At 36.8% G+C, this 26,930-nt stretch overlaps 1 protein-coding gene across 5 annotated transcripts in view; it reads right to left on the bottom strand.

Moving 5' to 3' along the window:
- ANKS1B (ankyrin repeat and sterile alpha motif domain containing 1B) overlaps nucleotides 1–26,930 on the bottom strand; it is a 1,402,370-nt gene that overhangs the window by 1,134,909 nt on the left and 240,531 nt on the right. For all 5 annotated transcript variants that reach the window (XM_023559966.2, XM_023559973.2, XM_003405282.4 and 2 more), the window contains exons 5-8: nucleotides 25,289–25,364; nucleotides 22,222–22,323; nucleotides 18,047–18,160; nucleotides 16,706–16,872 (exon numbers count right to left, since the gene is read on the bottom strand). In XM_023559966.2, the coding sequence (XP_023415734.2) occupies nucleotides 16,706–16,872; nucleotides 18,047–18,160; nucleotides 22,222–22,323; nucleotides 25,289–25,364 (459 nt within the window). The remainder of the gene's footprint in view (nucleotides 1–16,705; nucleotides 16,873–18,046; nucleotides 18,161–22,221; nucleotides 22,324–25,288; nucleotides 25,365–26,930) is intronic.

Genomic DNA, 26,930 nt, shown 5'->3' with positions numbered 1-26,930 from the left:
CATTCACTACTAAACTAGAAGCTCAGTGATGGCAGGGACCATATCTCTTTAGCATGTACCTCAGAGCCTAGAAAAGAACCTGACAAACACTAAATATATAATAAATCATTATCAAGCAAAGTATTAAATGTATTATTACATAAACATCATGCAGAAATCTGATATCAAAATAGAATTAGCAATTAGAGGAGGCAGAAACTTTCCAACTTTGCTCCCTAAAATCAGATCACATCACTTTTCTGCTTAAAATCTTTCATTTAAAAAAAAAAAAATCCTATCACTTTCCTTAGCCTACAATGCCCTGTAGAGTCTGGCTTTCCAATCTCATTCCATGCAATTCTCTATCTAGTTCACTTCAGCCTACCTCACTGGCCTCCTTTCAAGTCCTTGAACATACCAAGCTCCTCCCTACCTCAGGAAAGAGTATTTCTTTCTATTCCAAATTTTCTTTCTCTGGTATGTCACCTGAATGGATTCTTCTCTTCCTCTAGATTAGTTTATACATCACTCCTTGGAGAAGTCTCTCTGAGCCACCACACACCATTCCCAGTTTTCCTAACTCATCACCATATGTGAGCCAGAATATCTTGGTTAATAAATATACCCTCAGGTTCATGAACAATTAAAGCATACTTTTAGTTTGTAAACAAGATAAAAAATTTTATTCATGCCTTAATATATCTGCTTATAAATGCAGAATTTTTATACTTTGGACTATGATATTACTATATCTTGAAAGGCCAGATTTCACTGTGTTTATGGTTGAATTCTGAAGGCCATAAAATGTCACCTACTCCAAAGGATAAGATTAAGGAACTCTTAGGACAAAGGGAAAAGATAAAAGTCTATCATGATAATATTACAATCTCTCCATCCTACTCTTTCCCCATCCCCTCATTCATTCTTTGTCCTGTGTATTAGGAGGAGGATGACAGCAAAACAGAAGAACATTTAATAGATTATTATAAACATGAAACATGTCAATCTTTATGAACATCTCTCTTTCTGAGGCCTGACCTGGCACTTTGCTTGGAAGAACGCCATGGAGAACTCCATGGAGCCAATACAATCTTTTGAGATTATGCTGGCTAAATGACCGCATCTTAATTTATGTTGCCCGAGACCTTGGAGGCCATAGCTATAAGGGGATGAAATTGGTCCTGAATAGATACAATAAAATGAATAAGAAGGAAGACATTTGTAATATCAGATTTTAAAAGGAGCAGTTGAATAATCCATTAATTGATTCAAAAACTTTTTTTCAAAAAAATTTACTGAACATTTACTGTAAGTTAGGAATGAAGACAGGCACTTAGGACAGAGAACAAAAAATAAAATATTGTTCCTGGGTTCATGGCTTCTCTTCTATAGGGTTTATATTCTATAGAGAGATGCAGGCAGGGTGAAGGGGAAGGGGTAGGAGGGAAGAAGAAGATAGAACATTAAGGAACAAGTGAGTAGTAGCAAATGCAGTCTACCGGTTTGAAGAGTTGATAATGAAAGTATGAGAATAATAATGGTAATACATTCTTTTGAATATCACTTTATACTTTATTAGGTAATTCAGAACCATTTTTCGTTTAATTTTAAGTATAAAAGAATTATTAAAAGGTAAATTACTTTGCAAAGACTAGGTGCAACAGAATTACAGAAGCAAGGGCAAAAAGTAAATCTTTTCAAGGCTAGAAGAGATTTATGTAAGCCACACAGAATGGAATGATTATAGGAAAATATATAACAGGTCAATGTTTGCCTCACATATTTTGGGGGCAGTCGATTTTCACTTTACTGATGTCTACCTCTCGCTGGTTCATTTTAAAACCTTTCATTTCCCATCAAATTCGTATTCTTGACTACTCATTCTCCAAATTAAGACTTTGTTTCACATTATTAATTATTTGATAGTATAGACTGGCAACTAACAACTAAGTGGAACTATCATGAAACCATAATCAACCAAAACACTGGGGCTTTAAAAATGCATATCATACATACCCATTGCCATCAAGTCAATTCTGACTCATAGCGACCCTATAGGACTGAGTAGAACTTTCCCATAGGCTTTCCAAGGAGCACCTGGTGGATTCAAGCTGCTGACCTTTTGGTTAGCAGCCATTGCACTTAGCCACTAGGCCATCAGGGTTTCCTTAAAAATGCATAGATGGTAGAAACAAGACTTCTGGCAAAGCAAAGTGAAAATAACACCAGACAATTTAAGAAAATCAGTCTGAGATTGAAGCAGGCCACACGGTATCTTTTCCATCTACTGTTATTGACTTTGATTCTATCACAGAGAATCCAAATTCTTTAGCTTTCAGAGGTTTAATTCCAATATCCTTTAATCACGGGCCGAATGGTCTCATGATAAAATGTGTTAGAAGTGTGAGCAATTTCAGGAACTTTTTTTGTGGGTTGCTAACCCATCAGAATTAATTTGTTCTTGAAGGTGAAAAATATTTCCCTAGATATAGAGATAAGTGATTGGTGTCACAGACACGTCTTTTTAAGCTCCAGCTCTAGCCTGATTTCCTTTTATTAGGCAGCAGAATGGGATCCTCATATAAGGGCAGGCTGTCCAAGGCCATCACTCCAAAAGTAAACTAAGATTTCCCAAATGTGCACCTTGAAACAGAATTACAAATTAGGTGTATTATAGCACATGAAAAAGGTAAATGTGACAAGGGATAACAGTTGTCAAAAATTAAGTTCATCATTATCCAGAAAGTGAGGTTAGAAGAATGCTGAATTATTGTTAAACTTTCAAGAAAACATTACAATTAGCTCCTGAGCATGAAGTATAGATTCTCAGGTAAATCATAATAGCTGAGTTAACATGTTAGGAAGATTAAGTTCAAGTTAGAAATTATAGATAGATCAGAAAGAATTAAAGTGTCTAAACAAAAACTGGTTGATATATCCACAGAGTAGATAAAATAACTTCATACAACTTAAATACATAAAAATGTTAATGTTTTGGGAAGGGAGTTTACTGCCTTTGGGTACATTAACAGATTACTCATAACACTGAGAGACGTTTTAGTTTAAATGACATTTTAAGAATGTTCATACTATGCATCAGTTGGACACATCATGATGAGCAAGAATCAAACGATTAGAAAAAAAAATCAAGATTTGGCTTAAGCCCATTTTCTTTATGATCCGTTGAATAAAATCGCTTCAAAAATAGTCCATCTCAATTTATAGAGAGAATATTCCTCCCTAACATCTGCAGACCTGATTATGATACATGTCTTTTCTTTTTCCAAGTAAAATATTAACTAAGGCCAATCCAAGAACAGAATGTTTAGCATTTCAACAGAGAAATCTCCACCACACTGACACTGAACCGTTATTCAAAAGTCTGAAAAATGTTGGACAAAACTCCATGAAACATAAAAAGTCAGGATGGCATTTCTTCAGCAAAGGAGACTGTAACAGCTCTTTTTCTATGACTGACAGCCATATTAAACACTTTTTTTAAACAGAAGAAACTAAGGCTTGGAAAGATCAAGTAACTTGTCCAAGGTCACCCTGATAGTAAGCGGCAGAACAGGGATGCAAACCCAAGCTTGTGACTTCCAATCCCATGCTCTGAACCGCTAGACTAAGTTACCTCCCAATGAAAGACTGAGAGTCCACACTTGATGGGAAAAAGATGTGCCTGGACTCTGTAATACATCTCCAAATAATCAAACAGGCTTTTCACTGATGATGGTGCATTCACAAGAACATATGCACTCTTCCCTGCACGGTTTTCCTGTTACGTATTTATTAGTTTAATGAACTTTTATTGCGAGACTACATGCAAGGAATTGTGCTAAGCAGGATGCAATTACAGAGATCAAACATGAGTCCTACCATCAAGGAGTCTAAAAGAAGTAAGATAAAAATATAAAGACCTACAAGACAAAGCAAAAAGAGATGTGTCATGAAATCAACAACCCAACAACCCACCGCCGTCGAGTCGATTCCAACTCACCGTGACCCTACAGGACAGAGGAGAACCGCCCCGCAGGGTTTCCAAGGAGTGGCTGGTGGATTCATACTACCAACCTTTTAGTTAGCAGACAAGCTCTTAACCACTGCACCACAAAGGTAAATGTAATTATGCTGGAAGTTCAGAAGGATGGCTTTTATCCTAGTAGCCACTTATCCTGAGTATTTTCTTCAGTATGCTACAGATATGAAAATCTCCAAAGTCCTTCCTGGAGTAGAAACAGGGACAAAAATCCTGCCACTCTGATTCTGGATTTTTCCACTAAGACTTTGATATTGCATTCTTTCTTTGCATGTACATTCAGTGCACACATAGGGTTAATAGTACCATGGGTTTCAAAGTGTTAAAATAGGTCAACTAAATTCTGGTTCTATGCATTTCCTAATTCGTGGAAAATTGATTAGGAGAATCCAAACCCAGGCACAGCAGCCCTGATTCACCACTTCCAAAAAATTTGTTCAACTATATAAGACGTGAATTGCTGAAGTAAGAAATTTTCATCTGAATACTATATCTATTCTCAATGATATAACAGTTACCAGTGCTTAAGATTTAGCTCCATTATTTAAATTAGTTTTAGCCTGGTAAGATAAACCCTCTATGTTCCAGAAAATTTCCTTCCCGGAGTGCTTCTGCGTCTGATGGGAACTGAATGGGATGGGAACAAAAATCTCTTACAATTCTGAAATTGGTGCCTTCCTGATATCACGCTCCAGTTAATTGGGTTAGAATGTATTTGAAAGTAAACTTTCTTTCAGAAATACCATTTCGATTTTGGCAACCTAATTTGTTTGACTCTACTGACCTTTAAGATTTGGTGAACTGTGGCACTAAATTAAGTCTCTTTTCCTAAAGCAGAGACCCCCAAGTAGTTTATAGAGACTTGGTATAAAAACTGAGAAGCTGAATTTTGAAATCTCGAAATCCAAAAATAAAATATCTCACGCTTCAGAAAGCTGCCCATGTCATTAAAGATTTTGCGTTGGAGAAGAAAGTGAAATAACAGAAAGGAGGTGTACTGGCAGAGTAAAATTGCACAAAACCTGCCAACACAAACCCTTTAAAACAATAAACCCTAGATGCTTTTTGTGTCTAGGTTCTCCTTCAGGAGAGAGAAAAAGGCATAATGCATTTCATCCCTGGAGCCTCTTATTTATTCCTTGGAGACACAGGCTGATGAGGCGATGATGCTTTTTCTATTTAAAATCTTTAAAAGAATGCTTTCTTGATACCTAGGCTCTGAAACGATCTTTATATGATCAAATTTCTCTGTGGTGTGATGTTTAAGAGTTGTGCACACTGTTTATGTACGTGGGAAAAATGAATGTATATGACTTGGGAAAATAGATAAAAAGAAAAGGATATCTGATATCCTTTCAAAAATCTAAACTTCTTGAGTTGGTAGAATGTGAAGATATTTATAATATTTCTGCAAAATTTACACTGTAGATTATATAATATTCTAATTCAACTTAGAAAATAGCTCCATGTGCATATTACAAAAGTGTTTAAAACAGACTGGCTTTTGAATTAAAATTTATGCAAGACAAAATATTATTTTAACTTGGGCTGGTCTTCACATTATATGCAAAACTTCCAATTTAACACATTCAATCAAAATAAGAATTTAATTTTTAGTTCACTTCTATTAGCAAAATTGTTCAAACTACCACCTTAAGGCTAATATTTTAATAAAACCAAAACTCCCCGCTTTAAAAATAAGCCTTTACATAAGATGGCTGATTTTGTATTTTAAATTACTGAATCAGAGTGCCCTCTATTGGAAGAAAAAAAAAGGTCATAAAACTAAACTGAACTAAAAGCAGCTAAAGCACACAAAAACTTTTAGACACATCATGAATATGTAAAAACACATTTGTTAGAAATATGAATGCTACAAAGCATCTTTTTCTTCACATTTTGATACCCTCTAAATTCCTTTGGGAATTACTTATCATATTATATTACAATGAACAAGTTGGATGTTTCGTATCTTCTGAAATTAAATTTTAGCTCAAATAACCCAAATGCCAATCCTTTAAAGAGTAATATGAATAATAAACAAACAATATATTTTTCCATATTTAACATTCCTATGTAATATAAAAATAATTGTAATTTAGGATTACAGTCGGACTGCTGAAAACCTCCCTAACTCAACAGACCTTTAGAAAATCTTGCACTGGGGTGTTGGAGAAGAGGGCTGAACACTAGAAGATCTATGACATTTATGCCATTTCTAAAATTCTATAATTTTGTGGGGTTACTAAGACCTCAGTTCAGACTCATTACCTCTGGCCTAAATGACCTCAATGAGCTCCTGGTAGATTTCTAGTCCTCCGGTCTACTAGTGTGCAATCCTGACTATATGTGGGAATAACCTGGGGGGCTTTTAAAATAGACCAATGCTCAGAGTCCTCCAAAGATGTTCTGACTTAATTGGTTTGGAGTGCTATTTGGGTATCAGACTTTTTAATGTTTCTCCAGTTAAGCCTAACGAACGGCCATTGTTGACAATCATTGTTTGAATCTTTCCTCCCAGAATATGTGCCATAAAGTTACCACTTTTATCTTCCAAAAATGTCGAGTTTATTCTCTCCAGTAATAATTTTAAATTTCTGACTAGCTCCCCAAATCTAGTCATCTGCTTTTGTTCTCTGACAATATCATTTATTGATAAGGGATATGGCTCCAGCCCCAGACGGCCTATGTTCAAATCCTGGTTCTGCCAGTTACTTTTTGTGTGAACTTGAAGAAAGTCACAAAATGTTTTTGCCCCTATTTTCTTATCTGTAAAATGGGAGTAATAATACTACCTGTCTCATGAGGAGCCCTGGTGGCATCGTGGTTAAAGCACTCAGCTGCTAATGGAAAGGTAGGCAGTTTGAACCCACCAGCCCTCTGTGGGAGAAAGACGTGGCAGTCTGCTTCCATAAAGATTTACAGCCTTGGAAAATCTATCTGGTAGTTTTACTCTGACCAGAATTGACATGACGGTAGTCGGTTTTTGGGTTATCCAACTTTTTACTATCCAAGTATTTTTCACTACTTTCCAAAGTGAAATCTCTCAAGGTAAACCATTCTCCTCAAATTATATGCTAATTCTCACTCTGCGTTTTTGCAGGCTGGAATCCCCTCCTCTCACACATTCATTCATTCCAAGGCAAGTACAAGGCACCTCTTCCTTTCCTCTTGCATCCAGTTTAGTCTCTCCCTACCTCCATGACCATCAACACTCATACACAAGTTCAAGTTGGAGCTGAACAAAATTAGAACAAGTCCACAAGAGCCAAAGTACAACTTTCAGCACATCACACCTGAATTTAGAGACTACCTCAAGAATAGATTTGACTCATTAAACACTAATGACCAAAGACCAGGCAAGTTGTGACATGATATCAAGGACATCATACAAGCAGAAAGCAAGAGGTCACTAAAAAGACAGGAAAGAAAGAAAAGACCAAAATGGATGTCAGGAGAAACTCTGAAACTTGCCCTTGAATGTTGAGTAGCTAAAGCAAAAGAAAGAGTGAAGTAAAAGAGCTGAGCTCAAGATTTCAAAGGATGGCTCAAGAAGACAAAGTAAAATATTAAAATGACTTGTGCAAAGACCTGGAGTTAGAAAACTAAAAGGGAAGAACAAGCGCAACATTTCTCAAGCTTGAAAAACTGAAGGAAAAAATTCAAGCCTCGAGTTAAAATGGTGAAGAATTCTATGGACAAAATACTGAACAACACAGGAAGTATCAAAAAAAGATGGAAGGAATAGACAGTCATTGTACCAAAAAAAACTGGTCAATGTTCTAACATTTCAGTATATGATCTGATGGTACTGAAGGAAGAAATCCAAGCTGCACTGAAGACATTGGCAAAAGAAAGGCTCCAGGTATTAACGGAATACCAACTGAGATGTTTCAACAAACAAATGCATCACTGGAAGTGCTCACTGGTCTATGTCAAGAAATCTGGAAGGCAGCTACCTGGCCAACCGACTGGAAGAGATCCATATTTATGCCTATTCCAAAGAAAGGTGAGCAAATCTAACGTGTAAATTATTTTTTTATCATTAATACCACACACAAGTAAAATTTTGTTAAAGAATATTCAAAAGCAGTTGCAGCAGTACACTGACAGAGAACTGCCACAGATTCAAACCAGACTCAGAAGAGGACGTGGAGCCAGGGATATCATCGCTGATGTCAGATGAACCTTGGCTAAAAGCAGAGAATACCAGAAGATGTTTACCTGTGTTTTATTGACTATGCAATGGCATTCGACTGTGTGGATCGTAACAAATTATGGACAGCATTCTGAAGAATGGAAATTCTAGAATACTTAGTTGTGCTCATGAAAAACCTGTACGGAGATCAAGAGGCAATCATTCAAACAGAACAAGGGGATACTCCGTGGTTTAAAGTCAGAAAAGGTGTGCATCAGGGTTGTATTCTTTCACCATACTTATTCGATCTGAATGCTGAGCAAATAATCCAAGAGGCTGGACTAAATGAAGAAGAACAGGGCATCAGGATTGGCAGAAGACTCATTAACAACCTGCTTTATGCAAATGACACAACGTTGCTTGCTGAAAGTGAAGAGGATTTGAAGCACTTACTGATGAAGATCAAAGACCGCAGCTCTCAGTATGGATTACACCTCAACATAAAGAAAACAAAAATCCTCACAACTGGACCAATAAGCAATATCATGAAAAATGGAGAAAAGACTGAAGTTGTCAAGGATTTCATTTTACCTGGATCCATACTCAATGCCCATGAAAGCAGCAGTCAAGAAATCAAAAAATGCATCGCATAGGGCACATCTGCCACAAAACACCTCTTCAAAGTGTTCAAAAGCAAAGACGTCACTTTAAGGACAAAGGTGTGCCTGACCCAAGCCATGATACTTTCAATCGCCTCATATGCATGCGAAAGCTGAAAAAGGAATAAGGAAGACTGAAGAAGGATTGAGGCCTTTGAGTTATGGTGTTGGCAAAGAATACTGAGTATACCGTGGATTGCCAAAAGAATGAATGAATCTCCTTAGAAGAAGTACAGCCAAAACACTCCTTAGAAGCGAAGATAGTGAGACTTCATCTCACATACTTTGGACATCTTATCAGGAGGGACCAGTCCCTGGAGAAGAATATTACGTTTGGTAAGGTAGAGGGTCAGTGAAAAAGAAGAAGATCCTCAATGAAATGGGCTGACAAGGTGGCTGCAGCAATGGGCTCAAGCATAACAACGATTGTGAGGATGGTGCAGGACAGGGCAGTGGTTCATTCTGTTGTACATAGGGTCGCTATGACTCGGAACTGACTCCACGGCACCTAACAAATCCTCCATGAAACCTTGTACACCAAAAAAAAAAAAAAAATTGTCATTGAGTCGATTCTGACTCACAGTGAGCCTATGGAAATCTTCTATAAATATCCATACATCTTCACTGATCTTTCTCTTTTAAAAATTTCTTTGGCCACATGGCAGAAAGGGAGCTGGAAGTTAATAGCACTGACTCTGTGTCTTGCCACTTGCAAGCTTATTCACTTCCTAAGTCTATACCTCCATTGCTAGGATTATTGTAAGGATGGGGTGGCTTAAATCATAGGAAGAGCCTAATAAATGTCAGCTCTTGTAATATATATTTGTTATTTTATAAGTTATTCTTGTCTGCACACTAAAATTGAAGGCTCCTTGGGACACAAGTTATGAACTTCTTGAAGACAGGAACTGTGTCTCATATTGCTATTATAAATCCTATACCCTACAACATGGTAACGGCCAACTATATTAGATAATCTATGTGTATTTTATTACTTTTTTGTAGAACTTGAGAGTATGATTCATAAAAACATTTTTGATGAATGGAAACAAATATTCAACAAGACCAGGAATAAACCCAAATAAAACACAGGCTGTAAATTGTTTTTTAAATGTTTGAGAACAAGTTTCTATTGGACTATTCTATGAGAGGCCAATTCCAGTATCTTTTATCTTCCCAAACCCTTTAAATTTTATCATTTTCCAAAAAATAATACCAGAACTCTTAGCCTGATATTTGAAATCATCCATGGCCTGACCTCAGCCTACCTTTCAATCTTATCTCTAATCTTTCCCCTTCATAACCTCTATTATCCCGAATAAATAGAATCACTTGCTTTTAATCATATATAGCTTCTGCTTTTCAGCTTCACATAATCTTTAATGTTTTCCTTGACAATATTTTGAAAGAACACAAATATAAAGATTCGTCACAAGGAACAAAGAGTGGTTGCTTGAGTGAGCTCAAATTTCAAGAACTTAAACTCAATTCATAAGTGTTAATTTTTCTTTTTTTAGTATCACAAAGCAGTACCAAAAAAAAAAATCCACTTGACCATCTTTTCCCCAACTTATGTCACTCTCTCAATGCCAAAAACCTCTATCATTTCCTGAAAACTCTAAGCTAGAACCATAGTCTTCAGGCAGAGTGTGCAGACCTCAGGGTGTACAACAGAAAAGTACCAAAGAAAATATTAGAACTTTAGTTTTATATTTACCTTGCCCACTTTGCATTTCTTCTATAGTATATGTCTTACAATTTACATCATTTATTAATAGAATAGTAGTTGATATATGTAATTTATAAACAAATAGATTCGGTGTCTCCATGAGTCATTACTGACTCAACGGCAACCGGTTTGGGTTTTAGTTGTAAGGTTACTATTAGTATGTGTTTGCCCACGTGTCTGTCACTTTGTCGTACTGTGGGGGCTTGCACATTGCTGTGATGCTGGAAGCTATGCCACTGGTATTCAGATACCAGCAGGGTCACCATGGAGTACAGGTTTAGCTGAGCTTCCAGATTAAGACAGACTAGGAAGAAGGATGCAGGAGTCTACGTCTGAAAAGAATTAGCCAAGGAAAACCTTATGAATAGCAGCAGAACATTATCTGATATAGTGTCGGAAAATGAGTCCCCCAGGTTGAAAGGTACTCAAAAGATGACTGGGGCAGAGCTGCGTCCTCAAATTAGGGTCAATTTTAAAGACAAGGATGGAGTCGAGCTTTTGGGACATTCATTTGCTGATATGGCACAACTCGAAATAAGAAGAAACAGCTGCAAACATATATTAATAATCAGAATGTGGAATGTATGAAGTATGAATCTAGGAAAACTGGAAATCATCAAAAATGAAATGGAAGGCATAAAAATCAATATCCTAGGCATTAGTGAGCTGAAACGGACTGGTATTGGCCATTCTGAATTGGACAATCATATGGCCTACTGCCAGCAATGACAACTTAAAGAGGAACGGTGTTGCATTCATCATCAAAAAGAACATTTCAAGATTTATCCTGAAGTATAACGCTGTCAGTGATAGGATAATATACATACACCTACAAGGACGACCAGTTAATGTCACTATTATTCAAATTAATGCATCAACCACTAAAACAAAGATGAACAAATTGAAGATTTTTACCAGCTTCTGCAGTCTGAAATTGATGGAACATGCAATCAGGATGCATTGATAATTACCGGTGATTGGAATGCAAAAGTTGGAAACAAAGAAGAAGAATCAGTATTTGGAAAATATGTCCTTGGTAATAGAAACGATGCTGGAGATCACATGATTGAATTTTGCAAGATCAACAGCTTCTTCATTGTAAATACCTTTCTCCACCAACATAAATGGTGATTATACACATGGACCTCACTAGACGGAATACACAGGAATCAAATTGACTATATCTGTGACGATGGAAAACCTCAATATCATCAGCCAGTACAAGGGCAGGGGCCAACTATGGAACAGGCCATCAATTGCTCATAGGCAAGTTCAAGTTGAAACTGAAGAAAATTAGAGTAAGTCCACAAGAGCCAAAGTACGACCTTGAGTATATCCCACCTGAATTTAGAGACCATTTCAAGAACTGATTTGTCACACTGAACACTAATGACCAAAGACCAGACGAGTTGTGGAATGACATCAAGGACATTATATGCGAAGAAATCAAGAGGTTACTGGAAATACAGGAAAGACAGAAAAGCCCAAAGCGGATGTCAGAAGAGACTCTGAAACTTGTTCTTGAACGTCGAGCAGCTAAAGCAAAAGGAAGAAATGATGAAGTAAAAGAACTGAACAGAAGATTTCAAAGGGTGGCTGGAGAAGACAAAGTAAAATATTATAATGACATGTGCAAAGAGCTGGAGATAGAAAACCAAAAGGGAAGAACATGCTTGTTATTTCTCAAGATGAAAGAACTGAAGAAAAAACTCAAGTGTTGAGTTGCAATAGTGAAGAATTCTATGGGGAAAATATTAAAGGACGCAGGGAGCATCAAAAGAAGATGGAAGGAATACACAGAGTTATTATGCCAAAAAGAATTGGTTGACGCCCAACCATTTCAAGAAGTAGCATATGATCAGGAACCGATGGTACTGAAGGAAGAAGTCCAAGCTACACTGAAGGCACTGGTGAAAAACAAGGCTCAAGGAATTGTCGGAATATCAACTGAGACGTTTCAACAAACAGAAGCAGGGCTGGAAGTTCTCGTTCCTCTACGCCAAGAAATTTGAAAGGCAGCTACTGGGCCAACTGACTGGAAGAGATCCATATTTATGCCTATTCCCAAGAAAGGGGATCCAACCGAATGCGGAAATTATCGAACAATATCATTGATATCACATGCAAGCAAAATTTTGCTGAAGATCATTCAAAAGCAGCTGTAGCAGTATATCAACAGGGAACTGCCAGAAATTCAGGCCAAATTCAGACGAGGACATGGAACCAGGGATATCATTGCTGATGTCAGATGGATCCTGGGTGAAAGCAGAGAATACCGGAAGGATGTTGTCATGATTGAACTGTGCCCCCCAAAAATACGTGTCAACTTGGTTAGGTCATGATTCCCAGTATTGTGTGGTTATCCTCCATTTTATGATTGTAATTTTATGTTAAAGAGGATTAGGGTAGGATTGTAACACACTACCCAGGTCACAACCCTGGGGTGTAGCCTGCACCACCTTTTCTCTCTCAAGAGATAAAAAGAAAAGGGAAGCAAGCAGAGAGGAGGGACCTCATACCACCAAGAAAGAAGTGCCAGGAGTACAGCGTGTCATTTGGACCTGGGGTCTCTGCAAGGAGAAGCTCCTAGTCTAGGGGAAGATTGATGAGAAGGCCAACAGAGATAGAAATCATTCCCCTGGGGCTGACACCCTGAATTTGTACTTTTAGCCTACTTTACTGTGAGGAAATAAACTTCTCTTTGTTAAAGCCATCCACTTGTGGTATTCTGTTATAGCAGTGCTAGATGACTAAGACAGATGTTTACCTGTGTTTTATTGACTACACAAAGGCACTCAACTGTGTGGATCATAAATTATGAATAGCATTGCAAAGAATGGAAATTCCAGAACACTTAACTATGCTCGTGATAAACCTGTACATAGATGAAGAGGCAGTTGTTCGGACAGAACAAGGTGATACTGCATGGTTTCAAGTCAGGAAAGTGTGTATCAGGGTTGTATCCTTTCACCACATCTATTCAATCTTTATGTTGAGCAAATAATCCGAGAAGCTGGACTATATGAAGAAGAATGGGGCATCAGGATTAGAGGAAGATTCATTAACAACTTGCATTATACAGATGACACAACCTTGGTTGCTGAAAGTGAAAAGGACTTGAAGCACTTACTGATGAAGATCAATGATCACAGCCTTCAGTATGGATTGCACCTCAACATAAAGAAAACAAAAATCCTCACAATTGGACCAATAAACAACATCATGATAAACAGAGAAAAGACTGAGGTTGTCAAGGATATTATTTTACTTGGATCCACAATCAACACCCATGGAAGCAGCAGTCAAGAAATCAAAAGATGCATTGCATTGGGCAAATCTGCTGCAAAAGACCTCTTTAAAGTGTTGAAAAGCAAAGATGTCACCTTGAAGACTAAGGTGTGCCTGACCCAAGATATGGTATTTTCAATCGCGTCATATGCAAGTTAAAGCTGAAAAATGAATAAGGAAGACAGAGGAAGAACTGATATCTTTGAATTGTGGCGCTGGCAAAGAATATTGAATATACCACGGACAGCCAAAGGTACAACCAGAATGCTCCTTAGAAGTAAGGATGGCGCGACTGCGTCTTACATACTTTGGACATGCTCTCAGGAGGGATCAGTCCCTGGAGAAGGACATTATGCTTGGTAAAGTAAAGGATTAGTGGAAAAGAGAAAGATCCTCAATGAGATAGACTGCCACAGTGGCTGCAACAATGGGCTCAAGTATAATGATTGTAAGCATGGCACAGGACCAGGCAGTGTTTCCTTCTGTGGTATATAAGATCGCTATGAGTTGGAACCAACTCAACGGCACCTAACAACAACAACAACATTAATATGTGGTAGTTCCATCACTGGAATCTCACCAATTGAAATGTCTGGGTTACTATATTTTACACCAAAAATGCACACTTTCTACATTTGTTTGCCAATTTTTTACAGCAACATATTAAAAAAATGGCACAGCAGCACTTGGAGCAGTTAGCAAACAAATGTAGAAGGTGTACGTTATTTGCATAAAAATGCAGTAATCTTTCTCTTGTAAAAGTATAACTACATCTGAGAGAAATAAGCTACCATCAATTATTCACATTCTGCTTTGACTAATTAGAAACCATTTTCCTCTTAACTCCTGGATCAGAACAGATGCACAGAGGGTAAGGAGTTTTGACTGGGAAATAGAGGAGAAATAGTTTTGAAACAAGAAATATTTTGATGGTTGAGGTTAAGTCTGCATGACATAACAAAGTGGATGGCAGCATAGGGCCTGGGAACGGGCACTAGGGGAAGTAGAGGTAGGGAGATGGGAGGGTGCTATCATCACAATTTTAATGAGGATTATTCTTAAGTCCGGGAAAAAAAAAAAAAGAAAATCAAAATTCTTCATCCTACCTATATTGTTCCCAGGACCGAAGACTAGATTTAGCTACACTGGTAAGAAATCTTTACGGACAGACTTAAAAACCTAAATACCAAGTATCATTTAAAAAATTTTTTTTACGTAGAGCAAATATATTTTACTTTCTAAGCAACGTTCAAGGAAATGTTGAAATGTAACAGGTTTGTAATTTGGAGAGAACATATGCCTGTTTTAGATTTTAAACAAAGAATTTTGTCCTGATTTAAAGTTATTACTAAGCCTATTTCATTAAAATAAATATTTCATTTGGTAAAACCCACAAATATTTACATCGGTACATGTATAATTTTTCATAATTATTCACAAAGATCTTTTGGGGGAGACAGTAATGTGATATTTTATGGAAGACAGTACAACCAAAAAAAAAATTCAGGCACACAAGGTAAGACTAGCCATCAAACTAGACTAGCTAGGGCTATCCTGAGGAAACAGTGTCACAACTCATATTAAGTAACTAAATAAAGACTTTCTCATACCAGGTAGTAACTATACATAGCATATTTTTTCTTAGTTTTTCATAAATAATATGACAAAATTATCACCGCCATCTGTGATAATTATTGGCTTTTGAATAAGGTACAATACTTCTGTGACAAACTAAGCTCTAAATGTGAGCAAAGGTTTCATATCATACTAATTTATTTCCTTTAATACTGGTGCATAATATAAACCCTCAAAAAAAAAAAAAATAGGACACTACCCTGGTGGCGTAGTGGTTAAGTACTACAGCTGCTAACCAAAGGATCAGCAGTTTGAATCCACCAGGCACTCCTTGGAAACTACGGGGCAGTTCTACTCTGTCTTATAGGGTTGCTATGAGTCAGAATCTACTCGACAGCAACAGGTTCTATTTTATTTTATTTTTTTAAGTAGGACACAAAGGAGCCCTGGTGGTGCGGTGGTTAAGCATTCGGGTGCTAACCAAAAAGTCAGCAGTTCGAACCCATCAGCTGCTCCTTGGGAGAAAGATGTGGCAGTCTGCTTCCATAAGGACTTTCAGCCTTGGAAACCCTATGGGGCAGTTCTACTCTGTCCTACAGGGTCACTGTGAGTCAGAATCAACACAATGGCAATGGATATAAGATACGAAATAGGTTTACAAGTCACAATTTTTAACCTACTGACTCTCTACAGTTTTCCTCCCTATTATATTACTACAAAAATTCAAATGAGCAAGAATCTCTAACTCGTCATTTAAAATCTGAGCTTATAGAAGAGAGTTCCCTTTGGATTTACATAAGATTATAAAAATATGCAAGTCAAACTTTCTACAACATCTCTCTCTTCTATGATTTAAGAAATGATTGGGGAACTATACACACACACGGCTCAGCTCTTCCTTTCTTTTTAAAGAGGGGGTTAGACTCAGTTTCTAGAGAAAATGGGAAGGAAGGACAAAAAGAAGGTGTTCTCCTTTCTTTGGAACCAAGGTCATTATGCCCAGGAAAACCAAAAGAACATAATCAAAGAAACCATGAATTTATGTGTTACAAGAGAGTCTAAAAGTGGAAAGGAGACCGTCACAAATTATAAGTGATTTATCAAAGCATCCCTCCCCTACACAAGCAGTGAGGTAAAACCCAAATGGACGTTAGAGAAAGAGCAACAGAGAGCCTGGCATTTGATACTGGCCAAATCTGAGGATAGAATAATGGGTGATATTCCATGCCTCTTTGGCGTAGTTAATGAACTTGCAAAGACAGACGCGTGGTCTTCATTCCCCATTCCCCCTTACTTACTACACTCTGACTTCCATTTTTCCCAACATCTTCCTCTGAAATCTTGCTCAAATTATCTAGGTAGTGGTCTGATATTGTGTGGCACAAATCTTCAAAAGAATAATCCTTTTCTTGGCAGAGTTTTATTTCATCCAAGAGTTTTGATAATTCTCCAGTCACAGTTTCACCTGTAAGAAGAAAGTAAGGTTTTCAGAAGTTTAAAGAAAGGCCATTGCTAAAAGTTAACATTAAATAATGAAAATACAACTAGTGTGGTGATAGAAATCAAAACACGACAAGATTAAGTAGTCTGCTCAAAGCAAGATACTAAATGGTAGTTAGAACAATAATATTAAAAGGGAAAATTCCAATTTTGCCTACTTTGATTCTTTTTTCAAAACAGAAATACGTTTTGAAGACTTACATATAAGCAGCATATCTAAGTGTCTAGAATTACAACTCTTAAAACACTATATATTTTAGTTCACCAGCAGAGTTTTACTTCACTGTCAGAATTCATTCAACAATTCATTTAAGAAATTTGAAATGGTGCAGAGGGTGTACTTCCTAAGTTCAATAAATAGAAATAGTAAAACTTATCTAAATAATTGGAGCCCTGGTGGCACAGAGGCTAAGAGCTCAGCCACTAACTAAAAGGTTACCAGTTCGAATCCACCACCTGCTCCTTGGAGGCCCTATGGTGCTGTTCTACCCTGTTCTATAGGGTTGCTGTGAGTTGAAATTGACTCAATGGCAACAGGGCTTTTTTTTTTTTTTTTAAATAATTAAGTAATTATAAATTAGAATTACAATCTATATATCATGATTCTAATGACAGATGATATAAAGGGAAAGAACACAGAAGAAACAGCAAAAAAATATGCATGATCTATCAAAATATAAGTATTTTGTAGATAATATCAAATATGCATTTCTAAACAGTCTAAACATACTTCTAAATAGTATGTTCCATCAGCTATATACAGATTTTGCTATTTTTATTCTCCATTTAAAAACACATTTTAGAAAAAAATTTACTGCGAAATATTCACTTGCACATAGACTTCGTGACAGCAGGGACTACTCTGTTTTCTTCACTGCTGTATCTTGGGGCCAAGAATAACTGGTACCCGTTGCCGTCAAGTCGATTTTGACTCATAGCGGCCCTGTAAGAATAAAATAGTGCCTGACAAATAGCAGGAGTTTAATAAATGCTGACTGAATGAATAGATAAAATATAGAGTAGAGGCTCTAACTTATTAGATTTGAATTTTTCACGTGTTAGCCTTTTTTGTACGTATAGGACAATACTACATATAAAGGTCTACCACCATTGCAACAGTTTTATAATTAGCTACTCACTTTTGGTCTTTTGGGAAGGAGACTCAACAGGAGATGCAATGAGTGTTTCTTGTGTTGTATCTTCCTGTACATGGTCTTCAAAGACTGTTGATCTGCCCACGCCTTCTAAATATTCTGTGTATATACATTTTTTAAATTATATACTTGAATTTATTCATTTTAAAATCAATAACTTATGTTTTATTTCTGGTAGTCATTTTTTCATTTATTTTCTTATATCTAAATATATCGTAAGTTTTGAAAAGAATTTCATGATGAGCTATTAAAGTTTTTAATTAAAAAACAAAACCAAATACTTTGGAAGAGGCTGATGAAGGCTTTTTTTCTGAAAATTAAACTTGTCACATTCTTTCCTTAAAAATAGATTTGCCTGCTAAAAGATTCAATAGCCTACTTGGCTTTCTTAAATATTTTCTATCTGAAGATTAAAAATTCTCTCAACTTTTTCAAAAATCTATACAAAAGACACATTGAATAGACTTGATCTCTAAAATAGGAGTATCATTAATTAGATAATAGATAAGTGGTAACTTTGGTGAAGGGTAAGACAGAACACAATACTGGAGAAGTCGGAACAACTTGACCAAGGCAAAGTCATCAAAGCTTCATAGACACATCCAAACTCCCTGAGGGAAGGAGATACTGGGCTAAGGGCTGGAGACCGTGGTCTCAGGATACATCTAGTTCAATTGGCATAATATGGTTTATAAGAAAAATATTCTACATCCTACTTTGGTGAGTAGCATCTGGAGTTTTAAAAGCTTGTGAACAGCCATCTAAGATATGTCTACTGTTCCCACTTCATCTGGACCAAGGGGGAATGAAGAAAACCAAAGACACAAGGGAAAGGTTAGTCCAAAGGACTAATGGACCACAACTACCTTAGCCTCCACCAGACTGAGTCCAGCACAACTAGATGGTACCCAGCTACCACTATTAACTGCTCTGACAGGGACCAAAATAGAGGGTTCTAAACAGAGGTGGAGAAAAATGTAGAACAAAATTCTAACTCACAAAAAAAAAACCAGACTTACTGGTCTGACAGAGACTAGAAAAACCCCAAAACTATGACCCCCAGACACCCTTTTAACTCAGTAGTAAAGTCACTCCTGAGGCTTACTCTTCAGCCAAAGATTAGACAGGCCTATAAAATAAATAATAACACACATAGTTCAACCATTTATATGAGCCTAAATGCACACACTAGCCCAGGGGCAAGATAAGAAAGCAGGAGCGGACAGGAAAGCTGGACGAATGGAAATGGGGAACCCATGGTGAAAAAGGGGAGAGTGTTGACACACTGTGGGGTTGGCAACCAATGTCACAAAACAACGTGTACTAATTGTTTAATGAGAAATTAATTTGCTCTGTAAACTTTCACCTAAAACACAAAAAAATAAAATAGGAATATTAAACTCAGATGACTACACCAACCAGTCAGATAACATAAAAGAATGAAGCAGGGTAAGTTTATTTGATAACAGTGTTGTAATCTTGTAATATAAACATAATTTCATACTAGACTTTACTTCCACAAAGAAATACGGTTCTTCCCCATGATTCTTGAAATAATGCCCCACACTCAGACTATTTCCATTTTTCCAATTTTGATAAAGCCATAATAATAACAGCAATAGCAGCTAAAACTTAAATATTGTTTACATGCACCAGGCACTGTTCTAGGCATATGATATAAATGAACTTATTTAATCTTCATAACACTATGATACAGCTACCATTACTACCCTAGTTTTCAAGGTGACTTAACTAAAAAAGGAGGATTATTAACTTCTCCGTGTTCATACAGTTAATAAGTGGCAGAGCAGCATAAACCTGGGACAAGAAAACATCTCACTTTTAATTCAGTCACAAGGAAAACAGCATCTAAACTCAAGGACCAATGACATTCACCTTCAGTGTTATAGACTACAGAGGGGTATAGGGTATGTTTAAGTGGAGAGCAGTACCCCATGTAAAGTCTGGCAAGGAAGTAAAAGAAAGTCTGAATTTTTAAGAAACTAAGAAGCTGGAATTTTAGCTGAAATCCTAAAATTTTAAATTTTGGCAATTAACTCAATTTTTACGAAAACACTGGGTGAGCCAAAAGTATGTGATCCAAATAAAACGTATCTGCTGTCTGCCAAAAGCGTTCAGCCCAGAAGGGGCTAGTTCGTAGCCCCCACCTATAAGGTTAAATCAGTAGATCCCTTCCCACACTTCTATCGCTTGATTCAAAAGGAACTTTCTCCTTAACCTTCCATTAAGAAAGTTTGTGCTCTCTTGCTAACCAATTATGTCCTCATGCCATCTAAATGGTTTCTTCCAAAGGGCAATTCTACCAGGCAACTTTTACCTGGAAGAGAAAACAACCTATGGGATTCTGTCCTAAAAATTTTTTCCCATGAATATGTAAGTTGAACAACTCCTCTAGAACACAAATAGTAATTTTATCTATTATAAACCAGCTGTATTTCAGTAACAAACTATCTCATAAGATTTGAAATGTAAAATTCCAAACCAGGAATGCAAGAAATACAGTGTGTTCGCATTCTGAAATTTGCCAATAATTAAAAAACTTCAAAGATGTCCCATATGCCCTATCACTAATTGACATGTCTTATGAATCTTGACTATTTAAGAGAGCATAGTTACTCCTAATTAATATTTTCATCTAAGTTGAACTTATACAGTATGTTAAAAAATATTTCATACCCCTTTTTAATGGGTGACATTTGTTTTGCTTCTCCCAAAGGACATATTATATATGTCTAAGATTTTTTTTCTAAGTTAGAGACAAAAGTCTAAAATGTAATAATACAATGTAAGCATTTTTTAGCTGATTCATTCAACTTTATTTTAATTTGACTTAATATGAAGAGACATGTTTTTATTTCTTCTTTGATTCATATCTAGTTGTACTTTATTTGCAATTAACTTCTACAGGAGCTTGAACTTCATGAGACGCTCTGGAAATAAAGGGAGCACACAATGACCTCCTGTAGTGAACCTCACTCTCCTTACCCCTCTGGCCTTTGTTGACTCCTATATCTACATATCTCCTGCCTGACTTATTTTTAATTCCTTTATCTCCCTGTAGAACAAAGCTGTTCTTCAGCTTTCCAACTGATATCCAGTGAAACCTGTCTTCCCTTCTTCCTCTATGACACTTGTGCCAATCTGCAAGGATTGTGGGGGATGAATACCACTGACCAGAAAGGAAAGATCATACTAGGTTTTTAAGGGAACATGCTATATGCCAGGCCTACTCACCAGAGAGTAAGGGAAGATCATTTCAATCTAAATGTTTCATAAAGTTTGAGATACAATGGGGGCGTATGCACTTCTGTAAATATCTGGATGGTTGTCAAACATTCATTAGGTCTACTGACTACAACTAATACAAAAGTACTTAAATGATCTTTCTCAAAAGACAAAGGTTGGCAAAATTGAATCACTATATACTACTGCATTAAGAAGTTAGGGAGGACACAAAACAATGTGTGAATAAATTTTTAAATGAGAAACTAATTTACGCTGTAAACTTTCACCTAAAGCACAATTAAAAAAAAATTTAAAGAAAAACCTTGATAGGTATTGTAAGTGATTAAAAAAGAAGCAGCAGCTAGGGAGGAAATAACACGTATCCTTTCAGCTAAGTACAATTTTTGTTGTTCTTTATGTACCAGCTCTGCCTCTCAGAATAAGGTATACGAGTTTAAGCAAATCACTTAATCTCTCGGAGCTTCCATTTCCTCCATGTGAAAAAAGGAGAGTAATGACTTCTGACAGGTGTACCTCACAGAGTTATATAAATCAGACAAAATAGAGAAGTTTGAAAACTCTGAAAGTATTACTCAAATGTAAGATAATATAATCATTACCATTTTATAGTTTTACAAAGGTCAAGCTCATAACTGCATATTTACCACATGGGTTTAAAAAAAAGACTTTTTAATATCAACTGAGTGAAAAAATAGTTCAGTTTTTTTTTTCTTTCTAATACTGAGTAGTTGAAAAACAGAAATAAAACATTAAAAGGTATTGTCATTTCATTTAAAAGCCTACCCGTATTCAAAAGTGAGCATTAACTCAAAACCCAAAAAGAAAACTGTATCACAGTCTTAATTTAATCTTGACTTTACAGAAAACTCATCCATCATTCAATATTTTTGTACCTTGTAAGAGTGTTGCAATCTGAAGAGATTTCTGAGATGGATGTTCTTTCAGAATGTCTAAGACAGTTCTGCCTAAGCTATCCTTTATGTTGGCATCGATTCCTAAAAGAAAAAGAAAAACCCACTTGATGTACAGCACTGGAGAATCATCAGAAGATACGCTCAACATATAACTTCTCTAATTTCAAATGTATACAGACAAATATTGAAGGCAGTTTAAAAATAATTAAGCTATACACATACACACACAGAGATATATACACACACACACACGAATTTAACAAGAAAGAAGGGGGGGTCTACTGCTACCAAAGATAAAGAGCATTCTTGACAATGAATTGAGATTCTCAAAGGGCACTGATCTAATCATTAGCATTGCTCTTTAGGACCCCATGATTTGTTAAATAAATGGTACACTATCATGCTGAAAAACGTTATTGATTTAGAATGTGAATTTCTAAAGTATAATGGTCGTTATATGATTTACATTTTGTGTCAAGTATGGTAAAAATGGAAATCCTGGTGGCGCAATGGTTAAGAACTACAGAGGCTAACCAAAAGGTCAGCAGTTCGAATCCACCAGGCCCTCCTTGGAAACCCTATGGGGCAGTTCTTCTCTGTCCTATAGGGTTGCTATGAGTCGGAACTGACTCGACAGCAGTGGGTTTGGGGTTTTTTTGGTTATGGTAAAAATATTTAATAAATGATAATCATGTAGAATGTGAGTAATATAAAAACAGTGTTAAAATACTTGAGCATTTATAAAAGTTGAAAAGGTACCATTATTTTGGAAAATAAGCCAAATACCCCATGATACTTATATATGCAAGATTATATTCCATGTCAGCCATATCCATCATCTACCTGGTGAGCAAACTGCTTCAAGTATATAACTTAAACATCTTTTGAATTATTTTAGTTCTAAAAAATATTTATTGAAGTAAAGAAGTGATTTTAATGTAGCAAATAGCTATTATTTCCCCCCCCAAAAAGTTTATGAACCTTCCAGTGGCAAGCAATCCTTCTAATGGCAAAAAAAAAAAAAAAGTTTACAGGATCTAGCCTCCAATATTAGTTCACTAGAGTAAAATTACTAAACATTTGCCTAAATTTATTTAAGGATGTGTGACCAGCACATATTTAATTGGCTGCCTCAAATCATGTATTATATCACTGTGTTACATGTCAAAGTTAAATATGCATGGAATTCTAATTTTGTGTAAGCACAATCACAATTCAGTAGTCTTGCCAATGTTTTTCATTTTATTTTTTATAGAGGGAAATAAACCAGCTAAATATAGTCCATAACATGAAAAAAAATCACATCAATTTATTTACAAGTATAAATTTGTACCCATGCCTTCTGATCCTAAAAAAAAATTCTAACCTCATCTCCAATTTCATTTCATTTCAATCAGCATACACACACGAAGACAAACAAGTCCACTTTGCGGTTGCTTCAAAGCATTCCCTCTAAAATACTGCAGCCGACAAACAACTGCTACTCAGTTGATGAGGTAACTAAGGAGAGTGTACCTTACTGATAGGGAACTCTGATCTCTGTAATCATAGTTCACGATATGGAAAACTAGGGAAAATATTCTGTTCTTTAATAAACAAAGCAATTGGTACAATCCTCCCTTTGAAAAAGGGAGAGATCTTTTAAATTTAGAAACCTGTTCACTCACTCATTCCTGGAATCCCTTTCATCCAGTCTTACAGCATGAAGTGGGAAGCTGTTTTATTTCTAAACCAAACCACTGCCGTCGAGTCGATTCCAACTCACAGCAACACTATAGGACAGCATAGAACTGCCCCATAGGGTTTCCAAGGCTGAAATCTTTACGGAAGCAGGCTGCCATATCTTTCTCCCACGGAGCAGCTGGTGGGTTAGAATCACCAATCTTTCAGTTAGCAGAGGAACGTTTAACCACCAGGGCTCCTTTTGTTTCTTTTCTACTTGTCTTAAAAAGAAACAAAAACAAAAAACTCACTGCCATCAAGTCAATTTCAGCTCATAGTGACCCCATAGGGCTTCCAAGGGTGTAAACCTTTATGGAAGCTGGCTGCCACATCTTTCTCCCACAGAGCTGCTGGTGTTTTCAAACCTCCAAGCTTTCGGTCAGCAGTCCATCACTTTAACCACTGTACCACCAGGGCTCCAAAGTGACCTCCATAGTCTTTATATACACTTCAGCATTTAGTATTTAGCCTTCCTAAAAACTCCTTCTAAACCCGTTCTTCCTAAGCTTGTCTCCTGCCATTCTATAAATACACATTTAACAGGCCCACATATTAATCACCTGACTTAAGTGTTTTCATCTCATGGCTCTCATCCTATTGGGGGTCACAGACCCCTTTGAGCCTTTGATGTAAGTATGATCCTTAAAATACAAATAGACAATATTTTCCATATAGAAACTTACCTATCATTCAGGAGGAGGTCCAGGGACCCTAGATTAGGCCCTCAGCTCTTACAGCTGAATACAGAGGAAAAAAGTACCTACTCTTACCCTAATTCCATTACTGGTTATTGGGCTTTCAGATGGATAATATTTAACTTAAGTAAATATGCAATCATTGAAATCTTACTGATTCAGTTTCTCACAAAATGCTAAGCTTCAAGATTTGTTGGCATTAAAATAACCGAAAGAAGGGATTTAGCCAATTTTTCATACCAGTATAGCCACAAATTACTTTTTTAATCCTGTATGCTAAATTTTTATTCGCAACGTTGAGTTAAATGGGTATTCATTTGGGATCTAGCTCTGATTTTTCTTCTGGCAGTTTCTCTAGTGCATTTAGATGTGCTTTGAATGGATAAAATTATACTTTCAAAGAGCTTTTTACTAAAACATCTATTGAGTAAATGAAGGTGCGTATTTATGTCAATTTCATCTAAACACTGAGGCACCATTCTACATCATATAAATACATATCTGCAATCTGGAGTGACGGCAAGAAGTGAGGGTGATTTGTGAAGAAAACTGTCATTTTTCTTTGTCTCCTCCTGAAACAGCGAGAGTATTTGGCAAGATGAGCTCTGCGGAGAATCAGGGTATATTACCTGTCTCTAACAGGACCCGCACAACATCCACCTTTCCAAACAAGGCTGCTTCATGAAGCGCACTCCCCTTTTCTGTCTGGAAAAAAAAAAGGAAAATAAAAAAGTACAGTTGCATTAGGAAGGTTTACAGGTTAAAAAATTCTGTCATCTATGTATTAACACAAATATTCAGTAATCTCATTATTTCCTGACAGAAAAGTAGCATAGAAGAAAGAAGAGATTCTAGAGACAAAATCCAAAGGCTTGTGCTTATGTATCCTTTCTACTTCTGAACAGCTATTTGTCCTTCTGAGTTATGTAGGTAAACCACTCACCTTCTCTTAGCCTTGGTGGCCCTCAAGGGTAAAATAAGAGCAGTAATGCCTACCTCATGAGGCTTTTGTGAATATCCAATGAGATCACTCCACCAACATGCATTCATTAAACACCAACTATATGCTGAGATAAGGTCCCTGGGTGGTGGAAGCCGTTTGTAATGGGCTGCTAGCCTAAGGGTTGGCAGTCTGAACCCACCCAGCAGCACCCTCGCAATCTGCTTCCTTAAAGATGACAGTCAAGAAAACCCTGTGGAGCAGTTGTACCCTGTAACACATGGGGTCACCATGAATCAAAGTCGAATGGAGGGCAATGGGCTTAGTTTTTTGGTTTTTTTTAATATGCCAAGATAGTTTAGGGGTGTCCTGAAGTATGGAGATATAATCCTGGACCTCTAACACTGGCATTCTATTTGAGGAAACAGATGTCGAAATAAATGTGTATGATCAATGAAGTCTAAACAATTCCATGTGGCTTAAAAAACCCAGAAGATCTGCTCTCTGTCCACTCCACTCCTCCCCACGACAGCATACCCTGCTCTCCAGGCATACAGAGCGTCTTCATTAGTGTCATTCTCTATTTTCTTCCCCAGGGGTCTCAAAGGCTGGTCCTTCAGCCTGGAGCCTGTTTATCTCTTCATCACCTACACCACTAGTTCTCAAACTTCACCATGAATCAGAATCACCTGAAGAACTTCTTAAAACCCTGACTGCTGTGCCTACCCCAGAGTTCCTGATCCCATTTGAGATGAGGACTGAGAATTCCATTTCTAATTGGAAGGTCCCAAGTGATACTGAGGGTCTAGAGATTACACTTTGAGAACCACTGCTCTGTACTACATGTCAAATCTCGGCTTAAATAGCTTAAATATAATTTCATTTAAGAAATTATCCCTAGTCATCCCTGAAGTTCAGTGCTTTTGCTATGTGCTCCACATCAATATATATTTCCCTCATCACAATACTCACAGTACCATACTATGATTTCATGTGACTGTCTATATCCCTAGATAAACTGTAAGCTCAGTGGAAATGTAGACCACATCTATTTTTTCACCACTATTTCTGCAATGCCTAGCACAGTGCCTTTAGAATGCAGATGTTCAAGGATTATTTTGAGGGCAAAGGAATGGAAGGAGTGAGTGTGGAAAAGAAGGAGAAGGGGCCATTTGTGTGTACTGCAGGGAAAGACTGTTTCTGCCTTGAGGAAGATTAGGAAAAACTTCAAAGAGGAAGTTTTCAGAGCTATACAAACATTAGTTGTTTGTTTGTTTTCAATTTTTTCTTTTTCCCCCAAGAATCTAACAAGTGTCTAGAAGGTCTTTAGT

Source organism: Loxodonta africana, chromosome 4, assembly GCF_030014295.1.
Source record: "Loxodonta africana isolate mLoxAfr1 chromosome 4, mLoxAfr1.hap2, whole genome shotgun sequence".
Lineage (NCBI taxonomy): Eukaryota > Metazoa > Chordata > Mammalia > Proboscidea > Elephantidae > Loxodonta > Loxodonta africana.
The sequence above is the reverse complement of the archived record's forward strand: the minus strand, read 5'-3'. Positions and strand labels throughout refer to the sequence as shown.